General features: G+C 26.1%; 1 protein-coding gene across 1 annotated transcript; it reads right to left on the reverse strand.

Moving 5' to 3' along the window:
* Positions 1 to 6,369: 6,369 nt before the first annotated feature.
* On the reverse strand, positions 6,370 to 13,568 carry LOC107168845 (lysosomal dipeptide transporter MFSD1-like). Its single transcript, XM_015518386.2, has 11 exons — positions 13,181 to 13,568; positions 11,068 to 11,224; positions 10,845 to 10,995; positions 9,573 to 9,698; positions 8,946 to 9,157; positions 8,676 to 8,886; positions 8,124 to 8,337; positions 7,957 to 8,054; positions 7,471 to 7,583; positions 6,972 to 7,071; positions 6,370 to 6,885 (listed from the first exon to the last, which is right to left on the reverse strand). Exons 2-11 carry the CDS (start codon positions 11,198 to 11,200, stop codon positions 6,825 to 6,827), a joined length of 1,419 nt encoding a protein of 472 aa, XP_015373872.1. The 5' UTR covers positions 11,201 to 11,224; positions 13,181 to 13,568; the 3' UTR covers positions 6,370 to 6,824.
* Between the last annotated feature and the right edge of the window lie 30 nt (positions 13,569 to 13,598).

A 13,598-nucleotide genomic window follows, 5' to 3' on the forward strand; every position in this document is an offset into this window, starting at 1 on the left:
CCTTAATGTCTATAATATTGATAAACAATGTTGTTGATAATTTTGTAAAGCGAAATATTTAAATTTGGTCAAAAATGTATTAATTAGAGATACATGATACATAATATTTTACAAGGAACAAATGCACTTTACCACGTACCTTACGAATTTCGATTTTTTTTTAAAAAAAGGCGCGTTTTTCAACGCTAATTTCGAAACTGTTTGAATTTTTGCGCGGAGACAATTATTTCGGAAGTTATAGCCCCTCAAAGCTTGCGATCTTATGTTTATACTCATGCGCGCAACACTACTGTACACTACTGCCGCACGTAGCGCGTAAAACGGTTTTAGATTTTTTTCCCGATGACAATCTTAAATTATAATTATTTAAAAAATTAAATATTTTATAGTATAACTATTATAAATTAGGATATTTAAGAAAAGAAAGCACATTTTAATTGGTTTTCGTTCTATATTTACATCAATATCGCTAAATAATATATTTTATAATTATCTTATTACCAAATTATATAGGTATTATTACTAATATGCATATAGCATATTAAATTATCTCTATGATTATAAAATAAGCTATGCCTGCGGGCAGACGGATGACCTAACAAGTAAACATAACCCTATTAGTTATATAGTAACACAAGTATAATATAGCTTCCGTCGTCTATCGGCTCCAGTCACCTAACTCATCGGACCACCTTCAGCCTACCGGCACCGGTAACCAAACTCGAGTTGCTCTGCGCGGCAGTAAAGTAGTATGTCGCGCATGAGTATAAACGTAAAATCGCAAACTTTGAGGGGCCTTCCAAAATAATTGTCTCCGCGCAAAAATTCAAACAGTTTCGAAATCAGCGTTGAAAAGCACGTCTTTTTTTTTAAAAAAAAAAATCGAAATTCGAGAGGTGCTTGGTAAAGTGCATTTTAGCCTTTTACAAACAAAATAAACTGAATAATTTATTTTCACAATTTAAAGGTAGGTAGGTAGGTACTATATAGGTAGATTTAATACTAGCATAGGTATACATGCTATACAATGTGTTAGTAGCCGCGTGTAAAAAAAAATATTATTATTTAATTTTGAATGATCCAACCTGTCACTGTTTAAGCCATTTTTTATCCTACCTGAGAAAACATATGTTTGTTAACTTAAGTGTTGATGATTTTTTAAAAAAAAACTGAAGCAACAGTGGGAGATGGCGCGGAAGCAGTACGTCAGTACTAATCTATACGTATCTTATAATATATCTTATAATATAATAAATAGTATGTTATACTATATTATTACAATATGTTTTTTATACAATAAAATACGAATATAAAATAAACAAATCAAGAAGCAGAGGATTCAAAATATCGATATCTCTTGTATAGATACCTGAACATAGAAACATCAGAGGGAACGGAAAAGCAGATAAATAAGCCAAAAAACCAGTAAAATCTACAGATACCAGGGGTGTCATTTCACATTTTTTCATGGGATGCAAAACCAATATTGAAAATCTAAAGTAATATCAAAGTGATTGTGTACCATTTTATTATTTGTATCACAGATTATATGATATTATAAATTATAATAATCTGCAGGTTGAATTATACATGTGAACAAAATATGCAGTGATGCTCCACAAAATATTGTGATAAATCAAATAAAAAACCAAAATTATTGTTATTTGTTTTATAATATGATTCTATGAAAGGATCTACACAAAAAGTTTATTGAAAAAAATTTATGCGATGCATTTGCACACCCTTGCATCTCGCAAATGATGCCACTATTGCCACTGACAGATACCCCAAAACTTATATAAAAACTTATACAGATTTAAAAGCAAAATCAAAGAGCACGTTTTAATCAAATTGCAGTCCCACTGGCTCAAGCAGAGCACTAAATTAAAAAAAAAATGAGAAAACAATCGTGGTCACACCCGTCTTACGCATGATGGATACGGGATGCCTGTTGGCAAAAGAACAAAAATCAAGATGAATTTTTTATGGAACTGAACTTACAGTCAAACAAATATTCACAGAATGCCCTATGTGGCTATGCCCCAATACACAAACGAAATCAGTAGCCTCATCGACTTATCCAAATAACCAACGCAGCACTTGGGCCTGATACGGACATCACCACACTAATATTAAAGCTTTTAAAAAATACCTATTTGTACAACAACATATAACAACAACAAATTATAACTAATGGTCGTTTTTGTCGATTTTAATAAAGAACAATAAAAAAAAAATACCAATATTTTTCTTTTGGTTTATAAAATAGATGTGTAAATTGACCCGTCAACTATAAAAGGTATGGACCACCCTGATTTAATTAATAATAATTACAACAAATAAATTATCTCGATTTATATTGTATACCTACTATATAGATCATAGATGGCAGCTATATCCGTGAGGCGTCTTAACCTATAGTGTTTTACTATTGACTTATTAGAGCCGGAAAGTACAAAAGTACATTATTGTTATTACTGATTATAGATAAACCAATAAATCGATTTCACAACGCAAGGCGATATCTAATTTAACAAACAAAGATAAGTCGCAAAAACATAATTAACAAAAAAAAATTATAAATGTTAAAGTCTACACTGCAGGCTACATCGTAAAATGTAAATTAATATATTGGTATAACTGGTATCAGTATCTTTGTCTTATATTATTATAATAGTGTACACTGTACAGTGAAACTAAAGATATATACAGGAAAATTCCCCAACATGCTCACTTCCTTTTTTCTTTAATAATGAAGTTAGTTAAAATTGTTTTGGAATCTTTGAATATACTTACTCTAACTTCTAAGACCTTATTTTATGCACCACTTAAGAAGTTTCCTGTAGTGATACAAACTTTTGTTTTTCAAATGAGAAACCCCCCTTTTTTACCGTAAATTATCTATTAGATAATTTTTTGAGAATTTTGATGTATCGAAATCAAAATTCGAACAAAAGTTTCCTAGTTATTAAAATGTTTGTACTAAGGATAATAGTCTTTAAAAATCGTTTCACAAAAGTATAAAATAAACTTAATATTTATAAACTAGTTTTTATTATGATACTTGGGTCGTTTTTACAAATTATTTATGGTGATAGATTAATATTAATGACTAGTACTTTCAGATCCATCATAGACGACAATACGACATATTATTTTATAAATCTAAAATTTTCATAAAATTTTTGACTTTTTTTGAGTTATTTATAGACCACTGAAATTTTCATTTTTGTTAAGAATTTTTTTTGAAGTGCCGGTAAAAAAATGTTGAAAATTTCAAGCATTTACAGTGATTAGTTTTTGAATTACAACCATATAAAAAAATCGATTTTTTTGAAAACTGTTGGAAAATGTTTACTTTTGACCTCTATAATGCACCAAGGATATTCACTTTTGCATCGGAAACCACCCCCAAAGTTTGAAATTGAAGTATTATTTCGACTAGTTATGCTGTACACAGACACAAAAACAAAAAAAACACACATCGTTGTAAAATCAAAACATTCATCACTTCATTCAGAATCTAAAAAATATCTAAATACGCCCCTGGAACAGGATGTGATTGTGAACACAAAAAGCAAACTGCTACACATATTACGGAAGAATTTAGTATTCGATGATTACAAGGAAGAATAAAAGAACTACACAGAGCCACAACGCCCACAACAGACGTAATGTCATGGCTGAATTCTTTGGATATACAAATTTAACAAAATATGCAAATCATACTCTCATTCTAGTCAACGTATTATCTATATAATCTTTTAGTTATCTTTTATTTATTTATATATATTTTATTACTTATGCCTAGTTTATACTATGTTAGTTATGTTAAACCGTAAATGTATATCTAAGCCATACAAAATAAAAATAAATAATCCTTACCCTGCGAGGCTGCAATTTATTATACCTGGATAACCACCATTCTATATTACCTAGCAAAAATTTAATATGATATTCTCATACAACATAGTTCTAGGTAGATGTATTTTATTGTAGCTATACAATTGATTTTATTTCTTGACTTCGAGAAACTATGATCTGTCAAATTCTGCAGATTTTGATATGTTAACCGAATTATGCAGTTGGCGGTTGATGAACGAGAGCAGTATGCTACAACGGCACACGTTTGGCAGTAAAAATCTTGGATGATACAACAGAAAGGTGAATCACTGTAGAAAATCAAACCAAATGAAAAAAAAAATGAATTCATTCAACATAAAGACGACTAGATCATATCACTCTTGGTGACACAGTGATTGCAAACGTAATCTAGCTAGCTTGCCTAAATTAATATCTCCGAAGAAAATCAATATTTTTAAATGCAGTTTTTTTATAATAATCTGTATACAGAAAGCAATTTGAAAATAAAATAAACATTTTTTATGGAATTTAATTTTTGAAAAACGTTTAATAATTTTTCCTTCTATTTTTAAATTTTTCGTTGAGTTTATCCAGCTACTAGGATCACCCCGATCATGAGATGTCTCACAACAGATTCTCTAGCCATCTCTATTCATTGCCAAACCGTAAGGTAATTCAAATTAAGGAAAATTGTATTAGTTTTTAGCAGGTATATTTATATATAAAAAATAAAAATAATAAAGTATATTACTTAGTATTATTTAGTCAACTATCAGATTCAGGTTTATAATAGTACGGAGAAAATTAATTCAGAAGAAGTAAAATATTTTATTAAAGACAGTATGTTTTATTTCTTTGTTCTTCCAAAACATTCATTGAATTTTAGTAGGACGACCAACATTATCAGTTGTTATTTTAAACAAAAAATAATAACAGTTTTAAGCCATTGGTCTTCTTTTTGAATACATTTACTATAATTATTGTAATATTTATTCCACTTATTTAAGAGTATAGTAAAATGTAGTAATTTTTTTTATTTCCTTTTCGTTATCAGTACCTATACTGATAATATATTATGTCCAATTACGTTGCATTGCTCATTAATAAACTCATAGGTATTATACATAAAGCGTGTATTATACATGAGTAGAATTTAATGATCCTTTTTTAACAATTCAAATAGATCGCGAAATGTCTAATTTATTTTTAAAGAAATTACCTTGTTCACACCATTCATCATAACTGTACCTAACATTTTTAATAAATTGTTATGGGTGGTTAATATTTTATTTAATTATTCAGTATTTAGTATGAGAACGAATTAATAAAATATGTAAAAAGAACAAATTTAAATATTCATATAATATATTTTCATTATATTTATTACTTATTACAGATAAATATAATTATAATTTGGATTTTGTATTTTCAACCATCAAAATCGTCTCATCAATAGTATATAATAATAATCTTATGATTTAGTGTACATTTTAAATTCAATTTAAGCAAATCATTTACTTTTTAATGAGTAAACCAATTAGGCACTTCTATGCAAAATTATAGTTTAAAAATTAAATATATAGTATTAAAGGTAGCAATTTAAACAATATCACTACATACCTAAATATTATATAGTTTAAAATTTATAACACTTAAGTAACATAATTAAAACTCGTCATATAAAATAATTTACACAATAATACTTATTATATAAAAAGGAATGACAATAATACAATGATAAAAATGTTTCCTAATAATTATAGGTAACACATGTTCAATTAGTCTATGAAAATTGATGTGCAAGTATATGAAACATTATACAATGATTAGGTACTTAGCACATATTGTTTTCTTATAGATAAATATTGTACAGACTTTTGATTACAAAGTATTTGTATAAAAATAATAACAATCTAAAGTATTAAAATTATCAAACCAAATTACAATAATTTAATTTAATCAATAAAAACTCAACTTTAGTCATGTTATTTTCATAATAATGTTTAATAATAAATAATTCACAATATTATGAAATAGATATTTTTGATTATGTTATACAGTTGAAGGTTAATCATGAGATTTATTTTAGAGTAATTATTAATTTAGTAACATGAAGTTCTGCATTTTTTTAAAACTAATAGTAGGTTTAATAATAGGAGCAGAAAAATAATCCAAATTGTTCGTCTTAATATCAGAGTTCCATATTTTTTTTTTTTAACTATTTTAATTATTAATAAAAATAATCAAGTATTCAACTATTTCTTTTTAAGTTAAAACCATTATACAACTGTAAATATAACTAGAATTATATTTTTTAACTAAAATGTAAGTTATTAAAAGTCAAAATATTTATTTTTAATTTTAGCATACTGGATTTATGTTAAAATAAGAAATCTGCATACAAGAAGTTATTATTTTACAGTAACTTAATATTTTATAATTACTGTTATAATAATATATTATATTAAATATTTAAATTATGCTATAAAAAATAAACATAATAAATATTTTAATCAATATTTAATGGGTAAAACAAATGCTCTATTATGTAAAGAATTCAAAGAATAGTCAATGTAAGAAGTTCAAGTTGAAGCCTAAGTTTGTTATCATACTCTATACAATTACGCTGGTATCAGTTAAATAGGCATGGTTAGCTTTTAAATAATATAATACACAGATAAACATTTAAAAAATACAGTTTGAAGAAATTATATAAAAATAAATAATTACGTCTTATGTATTCAAAAAAATCATATTGTTTAAACTATTTTTATATATAATGCTACACGAATACAATATTGCGAAACAAATATGATTTGGTTTATGAATATATTTGCTGTACATATAAAATATTTATAAATCAGGATTAGTTATGATATATTTATTTAAGGATAAAGTCATATTGTTCAAAGATTAGTTTTTCAAACTATAAAAATTAACTTAAAATTTAAAGTTAATATTTAGTCTTCAGTATAGGTGTCATTATTTTGTAAAAGATTTTGTGTTTCTGCACAAGGAGTTCTGTAACATAAAAAAAAAAAATGTTTAATAAAAATTCAAAATAATATAAATTAGCTACAAGTAAAAAAATATTATTGATTAATTACTTGTTTGATTCAAGTTGGTTTCTTTGTTTAATACTCATATTTAATACTCCATTACTCATTGAATCCCATGTCCATAAAACAGCGGTCAGTAACAAAGCAGCTAAAGTTAAAAAGGTTAATTAGAAATAATATTTTATTTTTATTTTTTTAAACAATCGTTTTAATAAATTTGTTGGATCAAAACGTAAAATGGTATTAAGGGAATCTTCGCATTATTATTTAAAATAATTGTTTTAGATCATTTTAAAAAAAGTTTAAAAATTAAATATAATATTTTTAATGTGTATAGGAATTTAAATTTAATTATAAAAAATATGTTTTAAATGTATAGTTAATTTTATTTTTATTATTACCCACCGGGAATCCATAAATATCTATAATATAGCAGCTAACTCAAATGTATTAGCTACCATTTAAGTTGAAAATAACACACCTAATAGTTCATTGATTATTCAGTAAAAATATTTATTTTATATGACTAATAAAAAATAATAGTTACCTGATAATAAAAGACAGAAAAATAATTCTACCATATAGTAACCATCCGAGTCAACTATAATACCACTTAACAAAGCAACAACAGCAAGCCCTAGATTTTCAACGGACTGCGCTCTATATAAAAAAAAAAAAAAGATAAATCAAAACACTGTCATATTTGCAATCATTGACTTAAACTGAAATATTCTTTTCTAAATAAAAAATTGCTACTATTCCTTAATATTTTATTGGTTTACACAAGACATTACATTTTAAATTGAGTTTTAGATTCAACTAAAACCTAAATAAAAATGTTAAATTAATAACAATTGTTTTTTTAAACTTGAACTTATATCAAAATTCTATTGATAATTTACAATGATTTGGTTATGTTTTATTCAAAATGTCTTTTTATCACGACTGTCCCCCTTATATTTCTTAAATAAATAGACATGATAAACATAATAAACTAGCATAAGTTAAAAGTTATAATACACAAAACACTTGCATGCCATATGCTGTTCCCATTTGATGTTCTGGAATAACCATTGCAATCAAAGGCCACAATGCACTTGCCAACATCGAGTAAGACAATCCCATTGTGAACTATAGGTAATTTTAAACATAATTATCATAAAATATCTTTTGTTTAAAATATGAGTTTACTTATCTTACCATGGCAATATAGGGGTTTACAAATGTAAATGCCAAGAACATGTGTGAAACTAAGGTACCAAAAATTGATAAAAATACCCAAAATAGATTTCTTCCAGTTTTATCAATGACTAAACCAAGTCCTGGTGCACATATAGCTGATATGATGTAAATAATCCCATTAATCAAATTGGCTGAATCGGGTGAAAAGTTGTACTTTTTTTCAAAGAATACTCTGGAAAATAAACATTTACAATAAGACATCAAATCAAAATAAATATTTGGTAATTAAATGTTTTACTAAAAAATTAACTAAATTGCTTTAATAGTACAATATTAAATTAAAACTGAAAGTTAAAACATTGTAACAAGTAATTAATTCAAAAGTAAAACTAATAGTGTAATTATCAAAAAAAATTATTAAAACATAATATGTACAATTATTTCAAACTACAGAAATAACACAACATAGAAATAAATTACTCAACATCAATGATTTAATTTTTTATTAAATAGTGCTTTATAAATCATAATATAGTGTTGCAAATAAATAAAATAATGTAATCGTCTTACTTTCCTAACGCAACAAATGGAAATATTGATGTGTAATAGAAAACAATAATGAATGTAACAAGCCAAAATACTTTTGGAAAGTACCACACATCAGACATTTTTACAACTTCAGTAGCTTCAAGTGTTTTTCGGTGAAGTAGTTTTTCAGCTCTTTTATCTTGCCAAGCAAGTAATAAGGCACTTACCAATGATAAAACACAGGTTAAGCTTGCTAATGGACAAAATATAAATTAATAGATTGTAAACTTATGATTTCTAATGATTACATACCTATTAACAAAACAATGGATAAACTTTGATAGTTAGGGACATTTATTTGGTTTTTAACATATCGATATAATGGTTCCATAACTACAAAATTAACTGTTGAACCAACTCTGGCAAAACTTATTTGAAATCCAAACACCATATTAAGTTCTTTTCCTTTAAACCACAATACTGCATAGTTGTTTTGGGCAACAGCCAATGATTCTCCACCAATTCTGTGTAAAAAACATATTTTTAATTTTTATAATTTTAAGGTATCTATTTATTTTAATTTAAAATTACATTTAAATATTAATATTAAATAATAATCATAGGAGACACTATTAAAAATCAAATATAGTCAAATCACAATAGCTCAAAAAACCTGAAAACACTAATTTTTTTTGTTTTATTCCCTTAGAAAAGCTCATAACATTCAATTGTAGTGCTACAAATGAACATTTAAATGGTATATTTAATAGCATTCACATTTTTAATTAAAATTATCATAATCAGTGGCGTATCCAGGGGGAAACACACACAATTCAAAACAATTTAATGTTATATTTTTTCTAACCCTTCCTCTCTCCATGCAAAAAAGAAATCTAGATACGTCACTGATCATAATATACAAAACTAAAATACAATTACCCAAAAATCAGACGGCCAAGTATCATAATCCATAGGGCGTTCAAATATGCTCCAGCAGCAAATACTATTTGACCAAGAACGACCAACAATGCATAGATGACAGTACCTAAACGTATCCCAAAAACACTAAAAACATAAAATATGTTATAAGAGTATACTAATTAATATAATCAAATAAGCAAACGTTTATAACTCAAAAATAGTCTTATAATTAGAACATAATATGTAGATATAACTTATAAGTTAATAAGGTGCTGTTCTTGTATGTAAACTACAGTCATATCTGTGTTTTTGTATGCGGTCTACAGTACATGTAGACCACGTAGTACATTTGCACGCCAAAAAATTAATTAATGTAAAAAACTGTCATACACTGCGCATAGTCTGACATCCTCTTTTTTGCAATAAAGAACAGGACAAAACAAAAACACTCTCCCCCACCCCTTTCGCGTTTTCTAGCGTTTACCATTTAATTACTGCACTTATGGTAGTGTCTAATAAGTTATAACTAATTAGTAATAACTAATAAGCTGAGTCCTCTTAAAAACGCAGTGGTACATTTTTTGCTTTGGCCGACAGTCAAATAAAAATCTTTTGATTGCATAATAAATTTAATAATAATAAATAAATATTTACAAACTATAATTAACTTATATTTTTTATAATGAAAATGTATAACTGTACTATACAAATTGATGACCAATTGGTAACTAACAAAGTTATTAAGCATAAACGTATTTATTTTGAAATAACGATTTTACCTAACTTTTAAATTATACCTTTATTTTTACTACATATCTCTACACCTAGATTAAGCATCTTTATAGTGGAAAAATATTGTATACAATCAACAATCTTACTTAAATATACTATATTTGTATAGGTATGTTTTTTTTCTGCTCTAATATGTGGTCTACGTATTATGATTGTAGACTGCATGCATTTGTAGTCTTCATACAAGAGCAGCACTGCTTATAATTTAACTAAACCTTTATTTATCCCATACATAAGGATGATTACAAAAAAAAATATGTGTATAAATATAAAATGTATATACATCATATATTTTAATTAAATTTATTATTAATATATTAGCACTTTTGTGTGGATATGAAAATATTTATACTATTTATGTAAGTACTAGAAAATGAAAAAAAAAAAACATTTTTCTTGCTGTAAATAACTGATGTCACAATAAATGTAAATACCTAAAGATAAATATTGGTTATATAAATCAATATTAAACATAAAAAAAAATTATAAACTTAAAACCTGTCAATTAAAAATCCACCAATGAAACACATTACAACATTCGGCCAAGAATACCATGAATACAGATAGACAAATTGCGAAGTTGTTAAGTTCATATCTTGAATAAAATTATCTTGTAATGCTCCAGGATTATCAAAGCAAAAATATGAACCTAAAAATCATAAATTATAAATTAAATTTATACTATCATACTTACTATGAATGCAACTAAATAAATATTTACCAAATCCAATTAAACACATCAAAAATAATGCTATAAGTCGTTGAAAAATATGACTTGGATGTGTCCATGTTACTTTATAATCGTGTTCTTGGTTGTCTGTTGTATTAGACGAAGATGGGTGACTTTCCTCCATTTTAAAATTTTTGAAACTAAGTAACTGGAAATTTTAAAATAAGTTTTTAAATTAAATACTTTATTTAGATAAATTATATCAACTAATTGAAAAATGTAAAGCTTTAAAAGTCTAACCTAGTTCTTATTCGTATACTTTCTAACACAATGCCCACAAACAAACATAATAAATATGATAACAAATTTTTCAACAATTAAAATCATTAGTACGTCTTAATCTCTTAATATTACAATAAATTGAAAAACTTTCAAATTTAAAGATGAGACTATTATCAATATTCTTTGTTAGCTTCGTAATCTCATCTTAGGTTTATAAGCAAGTTATGAGCACTTATTTTTTTTTTATTTAAAATGCTTATAACTTACTTTAGTTAAAATATTTAAAAAAAAAAAATACAACTGAGTAACACAGCTAATATTTTTACCATTAAGTTTTTATATTTACCTACTGTAATATTCAGGGGTGTATTTATGGGGGTGGCTGAGGGGGCTCCAGCCCCCCCCCCCCGAAATCCAGGAATTGTTTATGAAGTTTGCGTAAAATGTCTTATCAGATGTAAATTGTCTAACTCATATAGGCTGAATTGGGAATTTCAGTTGGAGAAAATACCACAGCCCCCCCCCCCCCCAAAAAAAAAAATTTATAAATACGCCTCTGGTAATATTAAAATCAACAATACAAAATGAATTCTCATGAACACAAAACTGCAATGTTATAAATACAATATTAATTCTAGAAGCCGGCCAACGTTTCACATTTCTTATCACAAAACACTATACGGATTTTTCTCCCCTATTAACAGAGCACTAGTCTCCTGTAATAAATTACAAAATAAATTTGATATTTTTCATTCCTCTCAAAAAGTGATACAAAATAATATATTTTCTTTCTAATAATTTTTTTTCTATTTTATTATGTTGAATACAACTAATAAAACCAGAGTGTAAATATATTTAATTAATATTGTATTTAATGCTATGATGTTTTATGTGATATGTTTTTTTTTTTTTTTGTTCAAACTAATTTAAGTATCTAATTTATTCTGTACTGATTGCCTTCGAGCGTGTATTTCAAATAAATAAATAAATATGAAATTTTCATTTTGTATCAGAATGATTTTCAGCAAATGTCAACAAATAAAATGGTCAGTTTTTTAGAAACTAAATTCCCATTTTATTAGAATAGTGATTATAGTGATTATGTTAACAGTGACTCGACAAGAATCCACTATGAAAGGATTTTCTGAAGGCCTAGGTAAGTAATTATGATTTGATACAATACACTATAATTTAATGACCAAACAATTATTTAGGTACTATGAACCTTTTACTGAAAAATATTGTTAGGTAGACAATGAAAATATTTCTTATTAAGCATGGTAAAAATTGGCTAATAGGTACTAAACATTTAAACATAATATGTTTTTGCACACTGAATACCAATAAGATTGTTAAATCTGTATACGCATACCTAAAAATTAAATGGGAACTTTAGAAATGAAAAGAATGCAAAATAATGTTTTTATGATTACATTTTTGCTAAATATTTGGAATAGTTAATTTCTGCAAAAAGGCTGAATGTTTCTTACTTTTCCTGATATTTAAAAAAAGATTTAATGTAATTATTTAGGTAACACCCAAATATAACTTATTTTCTTACCATAAGTACATACAATATACTAAGTTATAGTTATAACATACTTTTTTATCAGTTTATACAAACCATCACACATTACAATGGTTACAAAAACTTATTTAAAACATTTTATTTTTTTATGGTAGTACCTACCAATTCAAATAATTTAAGTTTTAACCGTATACTTTATAAATGTATATGGTAAATTAATAAAGAATTTAATTATAAATAAAGAATCAATAATAATATTTTATTATAATAACTTTTATGTCAAAAACATTTTAAACAAACCACCTCACATATGGATGAACATATGCACTAACATTCAAACATAAATTTACTAACCTTTTTCGCTGCAATTTGTACTTTAGAATGTCCAACTGGCCATAATATATTGGACAAAAGAATGTGGACGATTTTTCGGTCGTTTGATGTGCGTACGGAATAATCAAACGGTGTTAATTCGTGCGGGGATGGAGTGCAGTGAAAAACTGAAAATAATGGATGTCCAATAGTAATAATAATTATTATTATTATTATGTTCGTGCTACGTAACGCGACAACGGGGGAGTTTTAAACTAATGAATAAAAGGCCTTTGTTATGCCATTCTCTATCAGTGTGAATGTTTAGAACACCATAGGGGACAAAAAAAATACAAGACACGACTGTATATGTATAATAATATTTATATTATTTATTATTGGCAATGTGTACATTTCGTATCACAAAAGGCATTATCAGTGAAGGTCTTCTTTGATAGCG

This window comes from Diuraphis noxia, unplaced genomic scaffold (genome assembly GCF_037042655.1).
Source record: "Diuraphis noxia isolate RWA-SAM2 unplaced genomic scaffold, SU_Dnox_SAM2 contig0001, whole genome shotgun sequence".
Lineage (NCBI taxonomy): Eukaryota > Metazoa > Arthropoda > Insecta > Hemiptera > Aphididae > Diuraphis > Diuraphis noxia.